Source organism: Opisthorchis viverrini, assembly GCF_000715545.1.
Source record: "Opisthorchis viverrini unplaced genomic scaffold opera_v5_279, whole genome shotgun sequence".
NCBI lineage: Eukaryota > Metazoa > Platyhelminthes > Trematoda > Opisthorchiida > Opisthorchiidae > Opisthorchis > Opisthorchis viverrini.
The window spans coordinates 53,156-77,505 of NW_008751940.1; the positions used below are offsets into that span (position 1 = coordinate 53,156).

Genomic DNA, 24,350 nt, shown 5'->3' on the forward strand with positions numbered 1-24,350 from the left:
TGAACAGGAGAGCTTGATCCGAGATTTTTCCTTAATGCGCTATTCTGTTGCTTTTCTAAGGTGGTGTGTAATATATCTCGTTGGCCGCATGGTCTACGAAAAACAACTTCCTAGATTCCATTTGAATATGAAAAACCCGTGATCTGTCAGACTTACGGGAGTTAGTTTCAACTCACTCACAGATGACGACCAAACCCACATGTAGCGAAGTTCACTGCGATGATTCCAAGCCAGTATCCGTACGGATTTCTGCTAGTTTTTGGAAATGAAGACCTCAACGTTTTTGGACAAATGTAAACAATTAATCCAGTAAAAAGAAATTTGGGAACGTATTTAGCAAGCACTAACAGCATTTCAAGTGGCCATAACAACTTAAAAGTCATTACATAACTTCAAGTTCCCACAAGACTGTCGGGTCACTTTATGCTACCATTCATCGTACTTTTTGTTTGGGGCGGTAACTTAACGATGCAAACATTACATCCTGCTGTTTTTCAACATTTGCACTGTAAACTACCAGGTACGGTATCACGGTGCAGTGTTATTAGCTAGGTATAAATGCGTAGTAGTGCAAGACATTGAAGCAAATCACCTCAGTTAAATTCTGTTCAGTGAAAGTGACGTACACCCTAGTCTCCTGGATTTGTCCAGCATTTTGCGTCGCGAACTCTATAGAAATGGTGATACTATGACAGGCCCCTTAATGCTCCGCTTAGTATTAGTGTCTCTGAGACCCATTTTACGTCTGGCGCTCCATTACCGCCTAACTAATCGCTATTACCTTCCGACATCAGAAAATGATACCGTTTTCCTTGCAATTCAGTGAACCAGCCGGAATTCCATCAGGAACCAAGTGAGATTAGCCTATCTTAAAAAGCGAAGATACTCAGGTTTCGATGCGTAATACGTTTGGTTCACTTTAACTGTCTGAGGAAGCCAGTCTGGGCCCTGGAAATAAGATTTGTTTTCCTTATTTTCGTCCATTGCAGGCGGCCAATGATTTAATCTATCCACATGTCTGGCTTGGTTTATTCTGCTACGACTTGGCTGTTCTACTGTCTCCTGGTTGGTTAGGAGCTGCATCTACCTCGGTTGACCGTATTCCACATTCGGGAACCAATGAGTCCAATACGCCAAGATTGTTTCGTTTGGTCGAATCGCTGCCGGTGATGGTGGATCTGAGGGATTTAGCATACCGTCTGGCTGATGATTCACTGATGGTGGTTGTGAAGACCGTATTTGAAGTAAGCAGGATCCCCGTTTCCGTTGTAAATATATCTGCGGAGAGTAGACTGTGATGATTCTATATCGGTAACGTATAGGAAATGTTGTCATATAGTTTGTGAATTGAACAGCCAAAAATTATAATTTTTCCACCTTCGCTTTCCAGGAACTAGCTCCATTAACGACCCCTTTCTTCCAAGATGCAGCTTTTTGTGCTGCGTCCGGTCGGTCACGGATCGTGGAAGATCAACATCCAGAACTGCGCGTCCGGCTGAACAAACTTGCTTCCTGCCTTACAAACACACTGAACCTGTGCGGAGATCTTCATGATGAACACCCGGCGTCTACTGCCTCATCTCCTTTTCATACTAGCAGCACGGACGACTCTTTCCAATCTGCAAAGCAGCGCAGTCACAGTCGCTCCCGCAACTTTGATCACAGCTTCCCTGATAGCAGTGATCGTAGTATATCTGGTGACACAGATAGCGAAAGTGGTGATCAAGGAGGCCCAGGCCACAGGTTATTGGTATCTAGGGCGAGACGCCAGTCAACGGTATTGAAGGGTCGTTCGGAGTCGAAGGGAACTGGGACGGCGCAGCGAGTGGAAGCTATTATCTGGCGGCAGTTATTAGCCTCACTGTCACACAATGCTCTGTACGAGATACTGGGTACACGTAAGTATCGGGGCTCATACTTTCCTCCATTACGCTTACCAAATCAAAACAGTCTAAATCATCTTTCGGTGGCAAGTCTATCTTAAATCTAGACAAGTGTCTACAACTGGGCCATCCACACGGAGTCAACATTGTCATTTTTTTGGTCTATAGACTGTCAAAAAATATTGTTTTAGTAGAAGTTTGCTGTATTCCGGGGTTTAACGAAAGCCCGAAGAATGAGGGTACGGAAGAAGCACTTTTTGTAAACGTCTTCCTCGTTCTCACCCTTGAAGGGTTCAACTTGACCAATCCTAACTTATCAGCAGACTCAAATTGGAGTGATCAGTTTATGAACTTGCTCCGCATAGTTGAAGTCGTCCAGTTAGGAGGGAGCAGTTTCCTTTCTTTCTCACAGACTTGTGCGAAAGTGCATGTGCTAGTAGAATTTCCTTGGTGATGATGACCAAGCTGATGTTTGTAAGTTTAACGGCGATAAAAATACATCTATTGAAGAGGCCTGCTACGGCTGATGCCACCACTTTTTAAAACCATTTTCTCTCTCATCAACCTCTCAGACGAAGCATGTTGAGTCGAGGAGAGTAAATCAGGTACCATCTACCGGCTAAAGAGTGAAATTTCGGATGTCATCGCTATTCTTGAATTTCATCACAATGATGGAGTCATAGGTGTGTGGTGTTTCTCACACTGCGTTGTTCAGATTGTGATATCACTTAAAATCTAGTTTGGGGACTACATTGTGGGCTATGGTTATCAGGCTTACATCAAATTCGCACCAGTCTAAAACAAGGAGTGGCGACAAAATGAATCACTTGAGCTGGTTCAAGCATTGTGGTGACGTTTAACCTGCACCACTTTAACACCTTTGGGACGAAGGGAGATCGGTGCATTCTGTGGCATTATACGATAGCAATCTAACCCGTTTGGTTTTTCTCGGGTAATTCCAGTCACAGTAACGTCTTATCAAGTTTCACCAACAGCAGACTGAGAGAGGTGAGACAGTTAGAGACTTGATATACTGAATGAAATACTGAAAATGGGTCATATTCAGTGGTATGAAGTTTCAGTTACTAGTTTAAATAGGTATCTTTGTGAGCAATTTATCATGACCAACAGCTTTTCTGCCTTTACCTGTTAACAGTGTTTTAGCCAGCTCCGTGCACTATCAGCTGCTGCACTGGCCAAACGATCTCTAATAATATGAAGCACGCAAGGTGGATTCGCCAGAATATCAGTTTTAGGAGTAGATTTCTTTGGAGTTTTCCTCATTCGCCATCATATTGTTATTGGATACCCTCCACTGAAGCACCTTCCACGGTGCCAAGTATTAGTAATGGATACTTCACTTTTCGGAACAACTAACAAATCTAGAGTTTTCCCGGGAAATTTTTGTTGTGTTCTCACGTTTTTAGGCAATCATCCCTTGGACTAAGCACCCATAGTTTTGGACGATACATCAACATTCAGTGTGGGCATACTATAAGTTCGATCCGGGAGTGGTTAACCCGAATCATGCTGGCGCAAACGGTTACCGTGAATCCCAATATTTCACAGCCACATAACCAAAGAAACATCGGTGAATGTGAACATGTATTCTAGGAGTTCACAGCCCAGTGCAGGGGTTCCTTGTCTTTTCACTCCTTGTATCAACCTATTCATAACGTAACTGTCCACTCCTTTTTGTATAAAAAGCCGTTCATCAGTAACGCTCTTTCAGTTCCTAGCTGCCATGCTACCCGAAGGAAGAACGAGGTTTGAGATTCTATCAGGTTTTGTACTGTAGAAGCAAGTCCTCCTGAAGAATACACAGAAGCACCCGAACTCAAGAATACCTAAGTGTGCGACCATCCCACAGTAAAGGAAGTCATTCTTTCTAGGAGCCTTATTCTACCCTTTCCAGTGGTTAACTAAAGTGATGAATTCCAGCTTACCAATGAGGTTTTTAAAGTACTCGGAAACCCTAATATTCTTGGACTGGAGTTTTCATAGAAGTTGGGAAAAGGCCTGGTAAAACGCTAGAAAATCTCTCCATTTTGTGGAGTTTTAGAAGTACCTTTAGGCAAAATCTTGCTCTATGCCAGGATATACATTATTGTTCATGTGTATGTATTGTGAAAGTGGGTTTTAACCAACTGACGAAAGAAGTATTTGCAATTTAGCTTGGTGCTAACTAGGGCCTTCATGAGATTTCTCGTTTTTGGTATACCGTAGCAGATATGCTGCACGAAGGTCAATTTACGTTTCATTCGGCACGATATCTGAGATATGACAGCATATTTTCATAACAGCACACCAAGCATGAGACTGCCGAAAACACTTCGAGGGCCCAAAATCATTCTCGAGTCTCATCACTTGGGCGTGATCCCTAAGATTGTGCCGACTTCACGTCCTACTCGGGTAACAACTTGCGCACAAATGTCAGCCTACGAGTACTTGTGGATTACAGTGGTGTTTGAGTTAGGATAACATAAACGGGCACACAAATGCAAATTGGAGCTGTTTGTATTTCACCAGCTGCATCCACTTTGGTCTTCAGGTAGGAACAAAAGTTTGATGGAAATCGATGTATTATACTTAACTCATGATGCCGAAAAATGACAAAACAGCTAGCGGGTTTTTGCAGAGCCTTCGGTATTCCCTCGATTAACTTGTTAGTGGCGTGTCCAGCCGAGAACCAAGGATGCTAGTCACAGTTTTAGGTGTTTTCGAACTTGCTCACTTGCGACTAATTAGTTTTCATAGTGATGGCGCACAGCATAGTTGTAAAGGTCCCCTCAGTGCCCATCGTGAGTACTCAAGCAGCTGCGTAGTTAGAAGCATGACAAAATTCATACTGAAAATTATTGATTTGGTAAATAAATTATCTAACGAAGTTTTATGTTATCATTTGTTTTCAAAGAGTTGTATGGCATAAACCTCACAATGCAGATGAACACTTTTTCCACGATTAACAATTTCATCCTTAGCATATGAGGAACATCTTTACTTCGCTCCGTTTCTCTGACAGCATCGTCGATGGGAGAAACATGCACACTTGTTAGACACCATTTTCTGTGGCAAAGGCTTCCAGTTGCTTGTTACAAACTTCCTCACTTGAAATTATGCACCTAAGGAACAAGCTGTTCTCAGACTTCTTTCGAACGCTATACTGGGAAATACGACATGGTGGGCAAACAGGCCCATCCGCTGATTTGGGCACACAGAGAAATGAATAGGCCACTTAGCTATGGTTAACACATTCATATGGCACTGGTGTAACATCTGATCGGTTGTAGGAATGCGGCTTTGGCATCCCTCATGCGGCCAAAATCTGACTTTCTTCTCATGATTTTTGTAAGCTAGCGTATGATGATGAAGACAGGAAGATCTAAGAATGCTTCTCACAATTAGATTTAAAATAACAAAGATCACTTGAAACTCATAGCAGTAACATATAATATGGATTTAGACTGGTTATAACTAACGTTCCCCGCTGGGAGCGTTTATATATCATAGAGAAGCACAAACAATTAATACAGGCACCACCAGATAAATACACAAACGCCCTCTGAGCAGATTAGAATAATGGACATAAGCTCTGTGACTCTTCAATCGGGAGAGATTCGAATGCTTCTGAAGTTGAGATTTCCCGTTATTGCTAATATAAGTGTAAAGTAGTAGGTGACAAAGTAAACCACAACCACCAACCCATTGCTACGCACCGCTACACTCCTTAACAACGCGCTGATGATGTCATCCCAAGTGGTGATGAAACGCTCGCAATCAAACAGCCCAGCTCAGCAAGCAAATCAAAGACCATGAACAACAACAGCAAATGGTGCTTTGAAAAGTCCTGGCGTATCTCATAGGAGATCAAATCACCGGTTCGAATCTTGTCCACATCTGAGTAAGACTCGGTCGTCACGATGAACGAACTGGTAAGCCAAATTGCTACACAAATTGCTCCACTAAGGAATTCTACGGTTGTTGTGTATGCACACACAAGACATAACTCTGGAGCGACATGCAAGGATTCACAACGGGCAAATTCCCTTTAATTTTCAACTGTGTTTAGGTTTGCAAAAGTCTGCAATCATCTGACAGCACTTCTGACAACTATGCTTTTGGCAGAGTACATGCTGACTTCTTTCACACGAGCTTTTCTCCTGTGTGTGGTGTAACCGTGTAGTAACTGCTTGTGTCGACATGTTTATGTGGGAGCCATACATATGTGGCAATCGTCCTTTACACACCCGCTTTCAACAAATGCACATCCACCACCGTATAGAAACGATAGAAGTTACAGTTATCACCTGTCGTGTTTGACTAATTCCTTCAACCCCAATGTCTATTGGCGGAAGACTTGCCAGCTGGAACCACTACAAATTTCTATCAGTTGAGTCACGATGATGGTGAAGTGAGCTTTCGGTTGCATGACCATCCGACCATCTGAAGATGTCCTACGTCGACTGACGTGTATGTGCAGTATTTCAGACAACCACTGTTTTCCACGAACGACCCCACTGCATACCTGGGTCAGACTTCACCACGAATACTTTTAGTTTGAATTCAGCCTGTACCATCTCCCTGTGTTACTAACAAACCGGGACTAGAATACCATCTTCTTCAAACCGGTGGGTCTTTCCGTACAAACCATACTCGACCTCTTTGTCACTTGTAGATACGTACAATACATGGGGTAAATTTTAGAAAGAAACCTGGAAAAAGTTAAAACCTTGGTAATTCGATAGGTATCGTAACAACATTCCCTAAGGACCACATGGCCCTTACATTCTTAGATAACCGAAGTACAGGTGAAGAAGTTATCGCCAGGAATGACATTCATTTCATATGCTTTTGGTCCAATGATGAGTTCAGTCAGCTGTAATACGTGTCAGCGGTTTGGTATCAGAGTTCAGGTTTGCCTGCTGCTTTTTGCAGAGATAAATTCTTCCAACATAGAAGCAGGTTGATAGTAAATAAGCGTTCATTGTCACTGAATTTACGAAGGAAAGATTTAGAAAAAGGCGGAGTTCTTATCAATTAGTGTCTTCTGTCAAATGACTCTACAGTTATCCAACATGTCTTGAAAAATTGCTGTCCATTGGTAACTTAACTAGCACTGACACGAGAATGTCCGAAAGTCCATAATTCACCCAGCTGACTCAGATTTGTGGTGACCGAAGTGTTTGACTAATACGATCTCTAATTCATCCCCAGCAAAGTCTGAGGTTTTGATTAACCCCGATATGAAAGGTGAACAGGATTTGGTCAAATTCTTGCAGGACTAGCACTTATGAACCTCTAGTTTGAAGTACCATTGTTTTGAACATTCTGGCCATCAAGAGATTTTCTGATGTACTTCACTTGAGTCATTTTAACTCTGAAGACTGTGTTTTAGTGGAACAGTAAGTGCGTAGAGTCCCTAGAGTGCATGCGTTTTGATTACCAAAAGGTGTGCTCCCACTACGGCTTCAGTGAGAAGCGATGAGCATGAGGTGCCCTCTTGAGATGATAGCTGATGGAAATCGTGTGTTTCCATGCGATGTATCGTGTTATTCATTTGAGGGTGCACTATACCTCGAAGTTTCGGTTCATTATTTTCATCGCGGACAGTACATAATGCACTATCGGTCAACTGTGTTGAGTTGATGGGTATGACCTACATCTGGATGTTTGAATCTTGACTATTTACTAAATCACTCGATGAAGATTTCATTTCTCAACGTCTTCGGGTTTTCCGGACGTGAAACTTTCGGTAGACAATGAGGATCTTAGCGCACTGACCTTGAAGTAATAACCATTTCAGGTGCATAGTACCTGTCTGTTTCTCTTTCAACAGGACTATGAAATTCAGACGCTTTTATGACTATTCATGAACATTATTTTTTGAAGCGGCTCAATTTCGCTACATCATTTTACTTTGCACAGCATCGATTAAAATTGACGAACACACCGGCCGTTTACTGTTATCCGGTTTCGATTGGCTGCAAACGTGGCTAAAGGATAATGGGCTAGAAATTCACAGACGACCTTTGTCAATGATAATGGAGTTTGCAAAACTGATGTCTACGCACCATGAAGACTTACTCCACGTGAGAATCAGCAACTTGTTGTTGACTTTTTCTTTCATTCTTTCTTCACGATGATTTTAACTTGCGACATATGTCCCACCCTTAAACAATAACCTAAAAAGTAAGAAACTGCGGTAGCGGTGCTAGAGTTAGTGAGGTCTGGCTTATGCTTGCCTATGATCAATTATCTATATGTACACAGACATGCCTAGATGAATTTCACTGACTACTCGTCCTTAGAACGGCCCCTGGGTGACCTCGAATAAACGGTATGAATGTCCCAAACACCTACTGAGTTTCAGTTGTTCTCAGAGCATCTATATGGCGCAGGTCGGTAGATGGGTATTGTTTTGATTAAGGTCATCAGTTCTGAACTAAAGCACCGCTTTACCCACAGTCAAAAGTACAAATGGACAACAGGGAACCCGAAAGGTCATGTCATTGGGCTACTGTAGTCTAGATGAATGGATGAATGTGAACATCCACGGTGAAATCATTGTACTTCGACTTGACCCAAATCCTTGAGATGTTTAGGGCAAAGAGAGTAGCCGAGCGGATTCACTGGCAGGAGTTGGCTTTGGGCTGGAGCGCGTGGAGTACACTGATGTAGATGTTAGTTTGAAACACTTTTGAGTGTCAACTTAAGAGAAGTTGTTTTCTTGTGAAGTGATAGAGAGCAGAAGCAAAGAAAACAGTGCGAACTCTAGCAACCCACTAATTATGAATTTCCTTCCAACCGACTTGTTCATATAGCGAAGTTTTAACGGACGAAGTTTCCCCCTGAAGTGGGAATCAATGAGTGATCTTACATCTGATTTAGGCAAACTGCAGTAATACAGCTCTCTATAACAATCAAGGCCAGTTAGCCTCCTGAAAAAAGTGGGCGGTGCCGCTATTACCTCCTTGTTGGGGACCATCATTATATCACAATCCACTCGAGAGATTCAAACCCGCAACTTTCTGGTTAGTATTTAAACAATGTGCTATATGGTCTCCAGAGACTGTTCAACGATCTGATTACCTTACCCTCAGACAGGTGGGAGCACTATTGTGTTTTCTCTGTCAGTAGTTCAGCATGTAGTAACTTCAGTTGTGAGATGGATTCACCATGAATGATTTCAGATCCTCTCACCACCTACAAAATTTTAGTAGTCTGCTCAAAAAAGGGTCAATTCTACAGGTCACAAAGCCCACCTCTAAGAGCCCGCCACCAACATCGAATTATGCGAGATGAAATGTATGGTTCAGAACTGGTTGCGGTTTGACCTGTCTAAGTGAGATTAAGTCACACCACTGATTAACTGTTCGTGACCGAAAGATATATGACTCAGCCACTAAACACTTCTATATGACTTTCCGTATTCTCAGCATATAGTAGCTTCACTTGTGTGAGAGAATTATAACCAAGATTTATATCTCTGTTCGCTTTGTGAGTGTTGACGCTTGTGCATCAAATTGCAACATCTGGGGTCCTTTTCGGTGTTTAGAACACTTTGAGATAACATGAAAGCACGTAAGGATTTGATGTTACTTCTTAAGCATACACTTGGAGCTTTTAAACCAGTTTGCCCGCGCACACTCAGATTTTTGCAGGAAACAATGACGCATTGTGCGCGAAATTCACTACTGGGAGTAAAGTTGCTATAACATCTCGGCGCCCTTCATCACTGACTTGTTGACTGACGAATCATCGGTTCGGAGCTTAATTTCGAGATTATTCTAAATCTACTGCGAGTGAGAAATTGAAATTAGAACGCTGATTCATATGAGGCATTTGACGGAAATTGATGCAACTGCTGAAACAGCCAAAAAGTGTTGCAGGTCAACTCTGTAGGACTTGTATGCTTATTCACATATAAGTTGTTCAACTGACAAGTGCATAGACAAACTTTAGTCTGAAAGTCATCAAATAAGAATTCTAGCTCAGTGGTTTGATTGAAAAGTACAGACTGACACACCCACGCTAAAAATCACACCGACTTTCCGGCCTTTTGCACAGGAGCACTCGTTTTGTCTTAGGAAACTAATCGGTGTTAAGTTACAACCCCAAAATCTTAGGTTGTCAGTTGAATTGGGACAACAAAAAGAAGCAACAAGTGTTTGGAAACTGAGATATGTAATTGCTCATCTTCTCTTTTCAGATGACCTGGACAAATATACGTTCCACTTTTCCTTCAGTACCACCAGCCCTAATTAAGTTCATGTTGGATGAGTACATGGTTGACGACGAACACATAACAAACCCTATTTGGCAAGTGGATGCGCACGATGACACTGCGGCAAATGAGGACCGTGAGTATTTGGGTGTTGATTCAGTTATCTATAACCAATAAAAACGAAATCATTTAAGGCTCGTACGTGCTGAATAGTAGCAACAGGACCAGAAAGACTAATACTTTGCATTCAAATGTCGGTTTTTCCAGAGTTTCTTAACATACTACCACTTGTGGTACCAGAACCATCGGAGGACTGAAGTTCACAAAACAAATAGATATATGTTTTGGCGAATTGGTCAAAGGTTTCGGACTACGCAACTCCAGAGAGACAAAAGACATCTATGAAAAACTGAAGTACTATTTTGGTACTATTTGGCACTTTGTGCACATTTTTGCACTTACTAGGTATCGTCGTTAAACAGCTGCCAGAAATATGGTCTCAAGGAATTTTCGCGGACTATTGCTTAAGTAAAACAAGGCAAACAGATTATTTACTGGTCACAAAACGGCTTTGTGTGCGTGAGATTTGCAACATAGACATCTAACCCGAAGTTTATTGCAACATTCCGATTCATTCTGAAGAACGAATTAAATTAGCTTGTTCAAGGCTTAGTAGGCGCCACTAAACAGTCTTACCTGCCCAGCTAACATTATTCAATTGACCCATACCACTATTCCAATCTTTTGGGTATACGTATGGAACCGATATGCCACCACTATTCAGTCAACATAATATTTTCTAGATTTATCATCCATACCTCCTTAATTTTCTCATGTGCCTGTGGGACGATTCTCATCTAGGATCAGCGCAATATGTCCGGGCATATTTTGGTCCTCAGTCATATTCATCATGACCATTTAAAATACCGAAACCGGTCTAATGCGCAAATTCAGCTTTCTACACGACCTTAATTTGCACAAGATTACCCTATAGACTACATGAACATCAGATACTGAAATGACCGTCAGACAGAGTACATATTTGTTGGTTAAAAATCCACCAACGAGTTCGCTACCATGGTTGTCACTGTACTTATTTTCATCTGCTAATCATGGGCATTCGAGTCATGTTGCTTGAAGTTTGCTAATAATTGGTGTTTCTCGTGTTCTGTCATACAATTTTTATCTTTTCCCGACCTCAAATGGGACCATAGATGGTGGAAAACGGAAAGTTCTTTCATTCATGAATTTGTTGTTTTGCAGTTATTGGACCTAAATATTCCCAGACATTCAAGGTTGAGTAGGGTGAGAAAAATAAAGCTAAAAGCCCCAGGCCTACTAAGTGAACAAAAGTTATTTGAACTGCACGTTTTTACGTTCAGTTTGAAGTTGTATCCATTTGTTTGTACTTTTTATCCACAGCACCTGATGTCATTGGGCAGATTTTACAAGGCTGGCGCTCCAAGGAGAGCGCTCAGTACCAAAACCAACATCAACGGTATGGACCGACATATAGACCAAGAGATCCATGGACTGTGTTCAAAATGCCCGAAACTGAAGAGCTGCTAAAAAGGCTGGATCAACGACTAGAAGGTAGTTGCGTTTCTCTGTTTTTTGGTCGCATTGAAAAGTGCTTATTGGGGCAAGCGTGGTAGGGTGTCTTTTACGCACACCAGAAGAAACCACTAAAACAGTAATGATATAAACCTTCACCACGATTGAAACTGAATATGATGAAAGGAATCTGGGGCCAAAATGTATGCACCTCACCTATTAGATGAATGTCAGGTGAATGAGTCTGACTTCCGGTGTATTTATATGCGAGATCATTTACTTCAGTCGGAGAACTCAGATACACAACTTTTAGTTTGAAATTAGTACATATCATCTAATCGACCAGATTGATCCAGATCCGAGGTTCCCAAAAGGATGAACTAAGGTTTGAGGTCCGCTGGATGTCTAATACGAACTGCAGAAAACAGTACGCAGGGACAAACCAGAAAACATAAGCATTGTTATTTCCGATGATTTATCAGCTACACATATTTGAGTGCCACCAGTACAGACCGTCATTTTGACCTTGAGAAAAAAAGTGAGGCATTGACTGCAAGTAAGTATCAGAGAAGCAAGCTAGATAGAGCTACCCCTACTATACAGGCTTCTTACCTGATGCTGTGAGAAGCACACCACCAACGTAAGAACTCTTAGACAGAAATAATTCTGGAGAACATTATTGAAATGTTGTCTACATTCCGTTGGTAGAAGCAGGTCAAGCACTTCCTTCATCAAGCAAACGAAAATTTAGTTGAATATGAGACTTTCCACAGTTGCCTTATGGTGCGAATAAAGATATCTGCGGATAACGCAAAAACCGGTGTTTGTCATCCGAATAAATGCAGAAGTATGTTTTTATGCCACAGATAGAGGAAAGAAGAGAAATTAAACAGCTGAAAAATATTAACCAGAAGGATGATGCGCTAACGCAAGTCTGAATAGTGGGATCTAGATAGCTAGTTCTTAATAATCCAGTGCTCTGTTTTAGTTTCTATAGTCAATAACCTTGATCAGTATTACCCTAATTTTTCAGAATTTACCGAAACTCACCGCTTTCCTTCAAGGAAGCCGATTTTAGCCACTATTACCCTTAACTATTTTGGCAACGATGCTAATGGTAACAAGTAGTTACCTTTGGCATTTCTGAATACGTGCTACAGAACATGATATTTTCAATGCATGAACTTCTGTGTGGGGTAAATGAGAAGCCAAAAATCCCCCCAAAATTGGTTAGGTAGGGGGTGCATCCTCGAGGGGCTTTTGAAACCAATGATACTTCATTAGATAAAAGTCGTCTGCATGAAGGGATTTCTCTTGCCAGGTCACAGAAACAGCATTTTTCACTAAGTTCTCTAGATACCTCCCCAGCAAGCATTTCGAATCCTGTCATCGCCTTGCAGCATGTGCACTCCGATTTCATCAGCAAATATTTCTTCCCCAATTCCTGGGAAGTAATTGTCGACCTGCGTGCAAAAACGGTGTTTCCATTTCACGTTATGGATTAGGTCTCACCATATGTCGGATTCAGGTAACTTGTAACCATCTTGTAGTTGCACATATGCCATAGATGGCAACACTATAGCCCTGTCGCTCAGTGTAATACACATCGTGGACATACATACACCCGGCCCGGGTTCCATCTCACCGCATAACATTCCGCATCCCAGATGCTAATGTTTCAGGCTTTTTGTTCCAGCCAAAAAGGTGTTAGTTATTTTTTTACACGAATCTTCCACTGATTTGTTTATCCAGACTAATATGATTAGAGAATCCCCATTTACAATCAGTAACCATTCGGAAACCATCATGTTTTCTCTTATTCTCAAACAGCACAAAAAATAGGTTTTCGCTGGACGGAACTTTTGAAACAATTTTCCCCGCTACAGGCAATCCAGGCGGCACCTGAGCCTGAAAGTATCATGATAAACCGCCCGGAAAGTCGACAGCGACGCTTAATTGTTAAGCGCAACCAAAGTCAGCATGCCACAAGCTCCTCCACTACTACCGAGGATGAAATGCACCATCGAAAAACTCCGACAACGGATATTTTATTGATGTCTCCACGTAACAGAAGAACAACAGACAGTGAATTGATGAAAGTAAAACCACCTGTAGATTCAACTCTTCCAACACTTAACAAACCTGCTCAATCCAAAGGAGAACCTACGAGAGTTTCACGTGGGCGCGGAGCTAATCAGACGGTAAGCAGCTTTAACTTCCGTGGAATAACCTGTTTCAAACCTATGTAGCTCTGGCCTAAATTTTAAGGCGCGTTGCTTGTGCCATAGCCAACTTAATAGTTTGGTGTAAAACTTGACTTATCAGCAGTTCGCTGCTGATAACATTACAAATGGTATCTTTTGTAGCTCACCTTGACACTACTTTCTTAAAGCGTCAGTGTCCAACTCCGTCCATTGAGGTATTCTAGGATGGAAATTCATGGACCCCACAGTGGAGCAACTAGTGGTGAGCTATCGGAAATCTTTCATCCGTCTTAGGAGTGGTGTGTGATCTATGTAAAGAAAGATCCTCCGTATTTTGAGTATTCGAACGAGTGACGCACACGTGGCGATGTGGTTGTATGCAAAGGACAGATTCTTTCGAGTTCCACTCTGGGACTTTTATATGCAATGAACAAACTTTTAAATTGTGATGATGCCACCAAAGATATTCTTTTAAAAACAGACTATTGGTGCTGGGTTTTACTGATCCAGAATCATTCCGGAATCCCTTACATTACGACATTCGGTTTGGTTCTTACTCGATATTGACTAATGAGTTCAACATTTGATTGTTGTCGACTTATCGATGTGCCAAAATAAATCTGGAAACATTTTAAGCAAAGAAACGTGGCAGCCGCCTCGATCTAATTTGGAGCCCGGAGCTTATCTATAATGGCCTGTGTCGCTTATGCGGTTTCTAGACTGTATCTGATGACTCCAAACTAAAAGGTTGATCCGGAGTTGGCGTAATTTGGTCGGTTAGCTCGGAATCTGAGTTGCTTTGTGATATCATTTCATTGCATTTGATTGATTCGTTGGGAGCTTTCATTTCGTTAGTTCTGCATCTCTGTTATAATCATACAGTTTTCTTTTTGTCTTTTGGTCTGATTTCGTTCCGCTTGATTAACTGATTGGATAGCTTTCCATTTTCAGTGGCTTCCTTTCCTTGCACTGATTGGCTCACTGGTTGTCGTTAGGCTTTGATTTCCCATGTGTTTCAGAGTCCCACACCTGAATACATTATTGTCGCAGGACCGAAAGTGTACCATTTTTTTGCCTCATGATGGCCATGCTAGGGAAATTCACCGTCCGCTACATAAGGGGGAATTCTTCATATGGACATCCAAACCATGGAAGGGATTTGGCTGACGAACAGCTTTCTGAATTATTTGGTTTCTCTTTGCCTAACCCACTGGGTAAATGCTTGAAGCACTGAATATCCTCCCCATTAAGAGTAAATAACCATTTACAGCTAATGCATTTTTTTGATGGGGTCGAATCCTGTAACCTGAGTTGTGTGTCCATCACTTAGCCCTTGCCAGTGAATCTAAAATGACCTCCCACAGAGCCCTCATTGTGCACTAATCGCCAACCGATCATGGTGAAAGCCAATGTTTCCAACTTCTGTGGTCAACTGTTTGCAATTGTCTACAGTCGGTCAAGGGTTTTTTACAATCACCTTTTCTATTTATTCCAGGGTATACACCATCCCAAGAGGTCAGCGAATAAGTCTCCTCGGCCCCATTTGCATCAGACTTACTCAATATTACTTGAAACGACTGGGTGGAAACAAAACGTTTGGGTTCCTTCCCCCCCCCCATGAATACGAAGCTTGTTAAGGGTACTCTTCCAGGTGAAGAAGATTGCTCAGGAGGTTTTCATTTGATTTCCACATGTGCTGAATAGTTAGGAAGCTGATTGTCAGTGGCGAATTAGTTAACGGTTCCTGAGTTCTCCTAATCGGCATAAGAGATCTGCTATTTGTCAAATAGTAGGATTGAAATTTATACAAGGGATAATTATGGAGCACAAAGAGTCAGCTCTGGAAAAACGGAAAAACAGGCCTTTGTTGTTGAAAGAGACTCATCAGGTCGATGAATAAGTAGTTGGACACGTGAATTTCAAGTCTTAAGCAGCAAACTGCCACCAAACTTTCGCGTACTGATGGCGTATGTGAAAACAAAAGCTGTCTTCTTGATGTCAACATTTGTTAAAGGAGTCTGACTCTTCATGAATAATCAGTTGACAGTCAATGGGTAGTAAATTTGCTAGTATGCGGAGATCCCAGAATTTCGAACTAAGGTTTCACTCTATTGGTGGAGCCAATCTATACCGAAAATCAGGAGATGCTGTATCAGATATCTTCTCTTTATTAGGTAATATCAACGGTGGTAACTAAGCTGTCTGATCATGATCGGCTAGGCAGCAATGTGTTTAATAACGTGCGACTTTCAACCTCCTTGGTTATCTTTGAGATGCACACTACTGAGTCTTTTTAATGAGAACGAGGTAGCTGAACACTGCTTCCAGGCCTTCTGATATAAGTAAACTTCACTTACGGGGCAAAATCTCCATTGAAAAAACACTGAAATTTTATCAAAGTGGCTTCTGTACGAAAAATAGTATTGCAGCTCTAGCGCCGGTAGGTTGTGTAGCCTGCTGTTCTCCCACAGAAGGGTAAATTATCATGACAGTCAATAGAGCAACAGGAAATTTTTCCAGAGGTACCACCTAAACTTACAATTGCCCAAAGTGAACCCGATGCTCCTGATGTTTTTGACCTGCGAGATCACTGAATCCTGGTTTGGCTCATATATATTTAACATCTGGAGGAAACAGTCAATACTAAGGCACGTAATGTAAGTAATGCCACTGTAGGACAACGGCCTTGTATATCCTCGGGTGCCGGTCAAGCGCAGTGCTCATCAACCAATCTTGATCCAACAGTAGCGTCTTCTGTTCCTTACCAAGAAACCGATCTTTTTGAATCTGCCGAGTACTCTTTAGATGTGCTCTGCTTAGGGTTTCCGTTAAGGATGAAACGGCCGTACAGTGCTTCTTGGCTTCTAATATCCTATGATCACAGCTGCCAAATGAGACCGCGACCTGTAATGATAAGTAAGTTGGAAACTGGAAGTTGCAAAAAGTAGTACTTTGGGTAAGCACCCTTTAGTACGGATGAATACCGTCAAATAATATGTATGCTATTTTCATTTACTTACAGCGCACTTCCCTTGATGCCGTCTTGCAAGAAATCCCGCCCGACGCACGTGAAGATGCCGTCTACCATCTCAATCAACTTCTGTCTTCGCTATCCAAGTCCGATATGAGAAAGCTTATGCAGACAAACGGGCGCCCTGAAAGCGCAGTTGACCGCGCAAAAAGTTCCGCGCGCGGAACACGAAAACGAAATAAGCTGTGCGAGAGTCAACCAAATATGAACTCACTGTTTGAACAAGGCGATGAGGAGCCTCTGGCTACAAACGGGCAGTTGCCAGCAAGTATTGCCGCTCGTTCACCCGTATTCACCCAGTCCAATAGATTTTTCAATCAAGCTTCTTCGACTAACAAATTGGCAAAAAGTATGCTGCAGCTGCCATTAGGAGAAAACGAGGAAAGTCATTTGAATGCACCGGATCCTAATGAGCTACTTCTTGTCAGTAAAGATTATGAACAGTTTCGAATGTCAACCATTGGAAAGGGAATGAGCAAACTAAGAGATCCCTTACAGCAATTTGGGCTTAACAATCCCCTTCGACCACAAGTTAGCGGAAGTCTGGGAAATTTGTCAGTGCCTCAAATGTGGATTCAAGGCTCTCGGGATGCAAGTTCTATTTCAGGAGCGGAATCCGTAAGTGATCGATTGCAGCACGGATTGTACCGAGATGACGATTTGGTAAATGTTGCGTCACGCGTTCAGCAAGGTTACACCGTCGTCAATGTAACTCTCACGCGAACAGCTGATACTGGCTTTGGCTTGGTGCTTGTGGATGGCGAGGTAAGTTCCTAACTGTTCGGGATGAATTACTCATATACGCCCCATGCATAACTCTGAATGTACTTTGTGGTACCCCGAGAGTCTTGTTGTTAGCTTATAATCATGTCGTGTTCTGCTTAGCACGCACAAGTATGAGACATAAAAAATACATTTAGAAATGAGAAGGAGCACCTTAAAAATACCATACGCTGTGCTTTAAGTCATGAATGCAATGAGCAATAATTTGATACATAAGCCGCATTTACTTGGTTTCCTTTATGAACAAAAATGCTGCGCAGAGATTCATACCCCTTCTACGTTATGAATAGGGCACTCTGGTAGAACCAAACGCAGCAACCGACGCAGATTTTGGAAATTTAAATATTTATGAGGCCATTTCTGGAATTTTAAATTGAGGATATTTTAAAGAGAACCGCTGTTCACTACATATTTCAGATTTCCTCCACTAGACACTGTATCGTTTATTTTACGTTGCCTTACGGGCGAACTTGAAGACCTGATTCAGAAACAGGACTGTGACAGGGAAGAGGATGTGTGGACTACATCTTCAAACTCCAAGTGTTATAACGACAGCATACAAAGAGGCGTCATAAGTTCTTGATGTTTAGTTTTAGATGGTTAGAGGATTCATGGAGTTCATAATAAAATTACCGCCATTTGAGCAGTCCTCCTCTTGTGCTTGTTTAGTTGTTCTGGTGATTCCAGCCGAAAAAGGGATGCACTAAACTATACTTTCTCCGTACTATACTACTGCTCCACTTGCTCGATACTTTCTCAGCAATGCGTGCTTTTCACTCAGGAATGGGGACTGCAGACAACTGGTATGTGGAGCGGGCGTGCTACTACTGTTTCACCAGCGCACATTGCGCATCGATGCATACTGCAGAAATGTGTGAATATCACACGCTGTTTGTATGCGCAAACTTGTGGGCGCTTGAAATTGTACCGATAGTTCTCGGAAACATTTTCACAAGCCATGATATTTGACAAAGGTGCCCACCCTCTCCATTATCGTTTGACATCACCGTTGATGAGTGAAGGAGACAGATTCTAGAGAGTCTCCGATATCTCCATGTTCAGATCTATCCGAGCCAGAGTCTCCTTAGATTGAAATATGTAGACCATAATATTGCCATTTTTGAAAGAAGAAATGGAAGAGCAAGCTTTGCTAGAAGTGCTGATTGATGTCGTCCAGTTCTCTAACATATAATCCGCGCTCTCAAAGTACAAAATCATTCTGCCAGACTCGGCCAGTTTGGACATGCCTCTTAAAATCTTAGAAGGGAAACTGAATGTTATGGAATACTTATCTTGGGATTTGCGTTGATCCTGACGGTAGTGCAACAGACGAATTAAACGTCCAAATCTCAAAGGTCGTATTCGCGTTTGCCGATTTGCACCAATTGTGTCTTCGAAAAACCGCACGATTGGGTCTCAAAGGATGCCTGCATTGGATTAAATGTAAACTGCATTGTTGAGTGGCTTGAAGTCTTTGTCATGAAGGTTGTGGGATCGGGGGTATCTTCGAGTCTTTGAACACGGATGCCTCAAAAACTATCATCGAAACCAGCCTGCACCTGTGGATTGGCAATAAGTTGATCAGTTAACGGGTCTATGGTCAAGCAGAATGGAATCCACCCAAGAAGTGCGTGCAGCACTGCAAACTGAAGTGGCTAGATCACGCGATGTGCATGCCAAGTTACTATCTGTTGAGAAGGGCGCTGTATTTCATGCCTAATTTAGGGTGTAGGAGTTCTAGAGACGGAGAGATTATGATACAACTAGAAATCTGAGTGCTTTCGATTCTGCTCGCCCTCCACAATGGGACCAACAACACCTTTCTTCTGCTTGGCGGAAAAAATGAAATATATAGTGACAGTCCCACATCAATGGCATATATACCATCAGCTTCTCCACACCTGGACTGAATGTGTGATGTAAAGGCTCCTGAAGAATTGTGATGCGCTGACCGCAATTAACCTTTTGGTCACCATCAAACAGCTTTACTCAAATGGATTGTCATGGCTATGAGATGGTGAAGCACCGGTATCCCTTTGGTGTTGCCGCCTGCTGATGAGGATGACACTGATTAATTTATTTAAGTACAGCTACACAATCGGTTACCTATAGATTTTGCAGCACAATGATTATTCGAGGGAGACCGGTCTTAGAGAACGCTGTACATGATTTCAATTGGAAGGGTGCTAATTATGAGGATGGGAGAATTCAATGAATCAGGTTTTCAGGTGCTGTTACGTGCAATAATTTTAAATCATAACGTAAATTGGTAACGATATGTATAGTTTGATAATCGTGTATTATGGGAGCTTGGTAAGTGAGCGCTATACAAGGAACTTAACGCGTTTGTGCTTCAAATAGTGAGAGTAATCATGTGCCGTAGAGGGTGGATAATTTACCTTCAAGCTCAAAGAAACATTTGGGAACGTACCATGACGTTGGGATCAGTCAGGCGCTAATATCAGTGTACAAACGTGGTCAACGAATACGGCATCCTCCTCATTTGGATAAGATTTGCCACTACAGGCATGTGGAGTGCTGTTGAATGTGTGATCAAGATGTTTCTGTTAAAAAGCATCTATTCTTAGCCAGATATAGAGTGAGCATGGAATAATAGTTTTACTGACGCTTCTTCCCCGATGAAAATAGATTTAATAGATGTTCACACTGTCAACGCAGGCTTGATGAATAACCAGAAGGAATTAAACGTAAATAAGTAAGAACTATTATTTTATACGGCTTTAACTCTATCCCAGTTTAACTCCGGTCAGCACTCCGTATTTCGTAAGCTTACGTGATATACGCAACAAAAATTATTATGGTGCCCGACAAAATTGGCTATAGAATCGTTAGCGCGCCGAGTATTTCCGCCAGGGTAACAACAGATCCGGATCATAGTAATCGTTCTAGTTTGACCATTTAACAGTCTAAGTGATAGAGATAAAATTTGTTAAGTTCCTCAGTACAACTCAACTGAACGATAATCACAGACGCCTGCAAACAGTCCGCCGTTGTGCCACTAGTTCCCTGGAAATGACTCTATGAGCCTAGAAGCTAATCAATCTCAGGTTATTTAACTTTTCCAACTTGGCACTTTGAAGCTCAATGAAATCACCCTGTGCGGAGATTTTAATCAAGACTCTACTTCTAATACAGCGTCTTTTTTACCATTTTGTCTTTCCTGAAGCGCACCTCTCTTGACCAGCCTGGTGTGTTCGTCAAGTCAACCACTGCAAACAGTGCAGCATCAGAGAAGGGAGAAATCAAGTTTGGAGATCAGATACTCGCAATAAACGGTCAAGATTTGACCCAGAAAACTTATTCAGAGTGAGTTGATACCCATGTGATAGAGGTTTCTGACATAACACGTCCCAGTATTTTCTCTGCTCTCTGGTCGTTCATATCTATGCGCTGTTTGCGTTATTTCTGTGCATATGTTCTGTTATTGTATAGACATTTGTGTGTGCTAACAGAATAAACAGCCACGATTATCAACTTTCGATCGATAAGGACCTTAATTTTCATCAACCTGCCTACCAGACTGTGATCATTTGCTCCAACATACATCCCTCAAAGTAGAACACGTGGCCAACATGCACGAAACTAGGTCATGCAGAATACCCTCACTTAGCACAAGCTCTAATGGCGTGCACTGCTGCATATGACGAGTATGTGAACTTCAGGCTAATGTAATCAGCGGTTTCATTTTGAGATGTGTGTACTGAATATCAGTGAGTTTACTGAAAAGGCTGTTCCTTTTGACAGTAAACAGCGCTATTATTCTTGAAAGTATTTACCACACGCTTCGTTCCAGCAGTGAACCCTCCATGCCACCATGCACATAGTTAACGATAGATAGGAACATTTACGGGCCAGATGTTTTCAGTCATACAAAAATAGCCTATTAGATATTGGGCTGTAAATGAGCCTTATTAGTTGTCTGCTATGGAGCTTCCGCCTGATAAGCTTCGTTCTTAGCACTCAACTGATGTATCGTAAGCCTCTAAATCAGTTTATGATACCAGCCAAGCTGTGCGAATTGTCTTGTCCTGTGTCTAATATGATGTAGTTTTGTAAGGCGCATCTCCATGGCGCAAGAGGCATGGTTTTAAACCCCTATAATTTGAATGATTGCCGGTCTATTTTTTTCTCGGCCGAAAACTTTACCTTCCTCGTAGGGTTCAGCACACTGGTGTAACGTGATTGATCTGGAGGAATGAGAGGGCAACAACCCGAAATAGGTTCAGGTGCAAGGAGAAGGAACCATGTCATTCTGGACCGCCTTTTGGTTCATCCATTTTTTTGCTGGTGTCTTTTATGTTCTGGTATTCAATGATTATACCTATCGTCATTGAAATCTTAAAAATCAGGTTTCAGTGACTAACTTTCGAGGATCAGTACAGACTCTCCTTATTCTAGCGTCTTGTTTTTCTGGGGGAAAATGACAGAAAGTGGGACTGATATCTTGACGGAGTGGAGCCTATTCAAAGCGGGGATAAATTTTTCAGTGAATTCGTGCTGTGTCAGTATATCCGAAGTTGCAGAGGGAGAATGATGTGGTTTGCCGGAGCACTATTGGAATTATCTAGTGGGCGATATGAGCATTTTATATACCCTAGGTTTTGCCACTGCGGTTAACTCTTTGAGCGCTCCATTCCAAATGAAATGGCATATTCGCTTAGCGTTACGCGTGCTTTTTGAAGGAAGTTTGTTGCATCATAGACTGCTTGGTGATTTCTGTCACAATAATCGCCGTCCAAGGAAATATCTGAACAACCCACTAGTGCCACTGAAAAATTGTTTAAGTCTTACTGCTACGCCTATCTACGCAAAAAGCCGACGGTAGTAGACTGCCGTTCTGCGATGAACTGATAAATCCTTGCCCGTTGATCCCCAACCAGCAATCCGTTTTTTCTTTAAGAATAATGTTACAACGATTGTCACTTGCACGTTTTCCTCGCAGTAGAGCCGGACTAGTTAACTCTTATAACTACTTCACCTGCACACATTGACCGATCCATCCGCTAGGTATGACGAAACGAACAGAAATGTTCCGCAGTTAAATTCTGGGTGGTCGATCGATGAACCTTTTGGCTGTCAGTGAATATTTAAATTCTTTGACCAAAATCGTGATGTGAGTTGTCTGCAGTGATTCATGAAATCCAGTAACATGATTAATAATAGAAGAGGTGCGGTCATCAGAGACTTACCATCAGCTATTAGGCACCAGATCACCTATGACGAAACTTGTGACGAAATTGAGCCCGGTATAACGTCGGAAATAGTATGAGTGCACTCTGTCGATCAGTTGATGACGCAAGGTTATGGCGCCGTCATAACGATTGACGGTTCAACACATGTGTACTGTATTAATATTCATCCCAAAAGGAAGTCGATTCACATGCGTAAGACTGATAGCCACACTGAAAAAGCGATTGCACAATTAGATCTAAGGACAAGTTAAAAAATTACCTTTGAACCGAAACTTTTTCGGTTTTACGATCAATGGGATTATTCTCTTGCTGCACTGACTTTTTTCTTTTTTAAATTCTTCTAAACTGGAACATTTTATTTCTAATTTGCCTTCACATCTATTTTAATGAATTTGGAAACTCACATTTCGACTCACCTGCTTTATGCGTTTGAGCGCATTGCTCGCAAAGTCTCTCTTCGTGTAATGGAGACTACACAGTGAACTCCAACCAGAAAGTCTGTCAGTATAATTCCCTTTTTGCTACGCATAGTTTCCACTACTCAGTCAAGCTACCACCTAATACACCATCTCTAGAAGATTAGAGAAGCTTAGCGACGGCACTCACCGTAATCAGGATCGCAGCGCACAAAATGTTATACCTCGCGCCTTGCATAGATAATGCAATTACTCCAATAACATGTGGGAATTGTTGGCTATAGTTGTACATTCTATAAGTCTGAGAAATCCTAGTATTCTTTCTCATGAGAGTCCACTTTCGTTCTGTTCACCTAGAGCACTGAAGCTATTGAAAGACTGCAAACTGCAAGCTACCTTTACCATCAGACGTTGCAACCTGGATGACCCGAGTTTGTTGTTGGTTCCGAAAATCAATCCGTTGCCAGCTGGGCGACACTGAATGAAGGTTGACATCCCTTTGTGTATTGTTCCGGTCCCTCGCTGTCTCTGTGAAATCTGGCAACTAGCCTTCGGCTGTGAATTTTCGATTACCCCAATTGGCCGGTTGTTTCCAGACTTCCCACAAGTCCCATCGGATGCAAGAACTATTTTTGCTGCTCACTAGCCATCGTTCTTGTTTGCGCAATTTTCCTTCTTTGCACATATCTTATACTGAGTTGACACAGATGATGTATTATCCACATGCAATTTGCTGGGACCCTTGTAGCAACTTTGTCTACAAATTTGGCCTTTTTAATCGATCACTCTTCCATCAGATTTTTTCAGAGCCGTGTTATCTCTTTTTATGTGCGCTTAATATAAAACAACTAAGGTGAGACGGTCTTAGCGAAAATTCCGTCTCGTCTTTTTTGAGGCATATCACACACTCGGCATTAGGCTTTCAGTATCCCGTGTTGAATTTTTGGAGTTGTTTGAGAGGAACTATTGCCACTGAGATATTTCTTGATAAGAATAATATGGGCAACTTTGAGGAAATGAGTAGCACAGCATCGTACTATCC

At 42.0% G+C, this 24,350-nt stretch overlaps 1 protein-coding gene across 1 annotated transcript in view; it reads left to right on the forward strand.

The window, feature by feature from the left end:
- The window catches only part of T265_09513 (hypothetical protein), a gene marked incomplete at both ends in the record, with an annotated part of 50,938 nt that extends 26,807 nt beyond the window's left edge, over window positions 1-24,131 (forward strand). The window contains 9 exons of the mRNA XM_009175607.1: window positions 990-1,244; window positions 1,391-1,898; window positions 7,809-7,972; window positions 10,093-10,243; window positions 11,530-11,700; window positions 13,492-13,862; window positions 16,888-17,661; window positions 20,867-21,006; window positions 23,666-24,131. Coding sequence (XP_009173871.1) covers window positions 1,170-1,244; window positions 1,391-1,898; window positions 7,809-7,972; window positions 10,093-10,243; window positions 11,530-11,700; window positions 13,492-13,862; window positions 16,888-17,661; window positions 20,867-21,006; window positions 23,666-23,789 — 2,478 coding nt within the window. The remainder of the gene's footprint in view (window positions 1-989; window positions 1,245-1,390; window positions 1,899-7,808; window positions 7,973-10,092; window positions 10,244-11,529; window positions 11,701-13,491; window positions 13,863-16,887; window positions 17,662-20,866; window positions 21,007-23,665) is intronic.
- Between the last annotated feature and the right edge of the window lie 219 nt (window positions 24,132-24,350).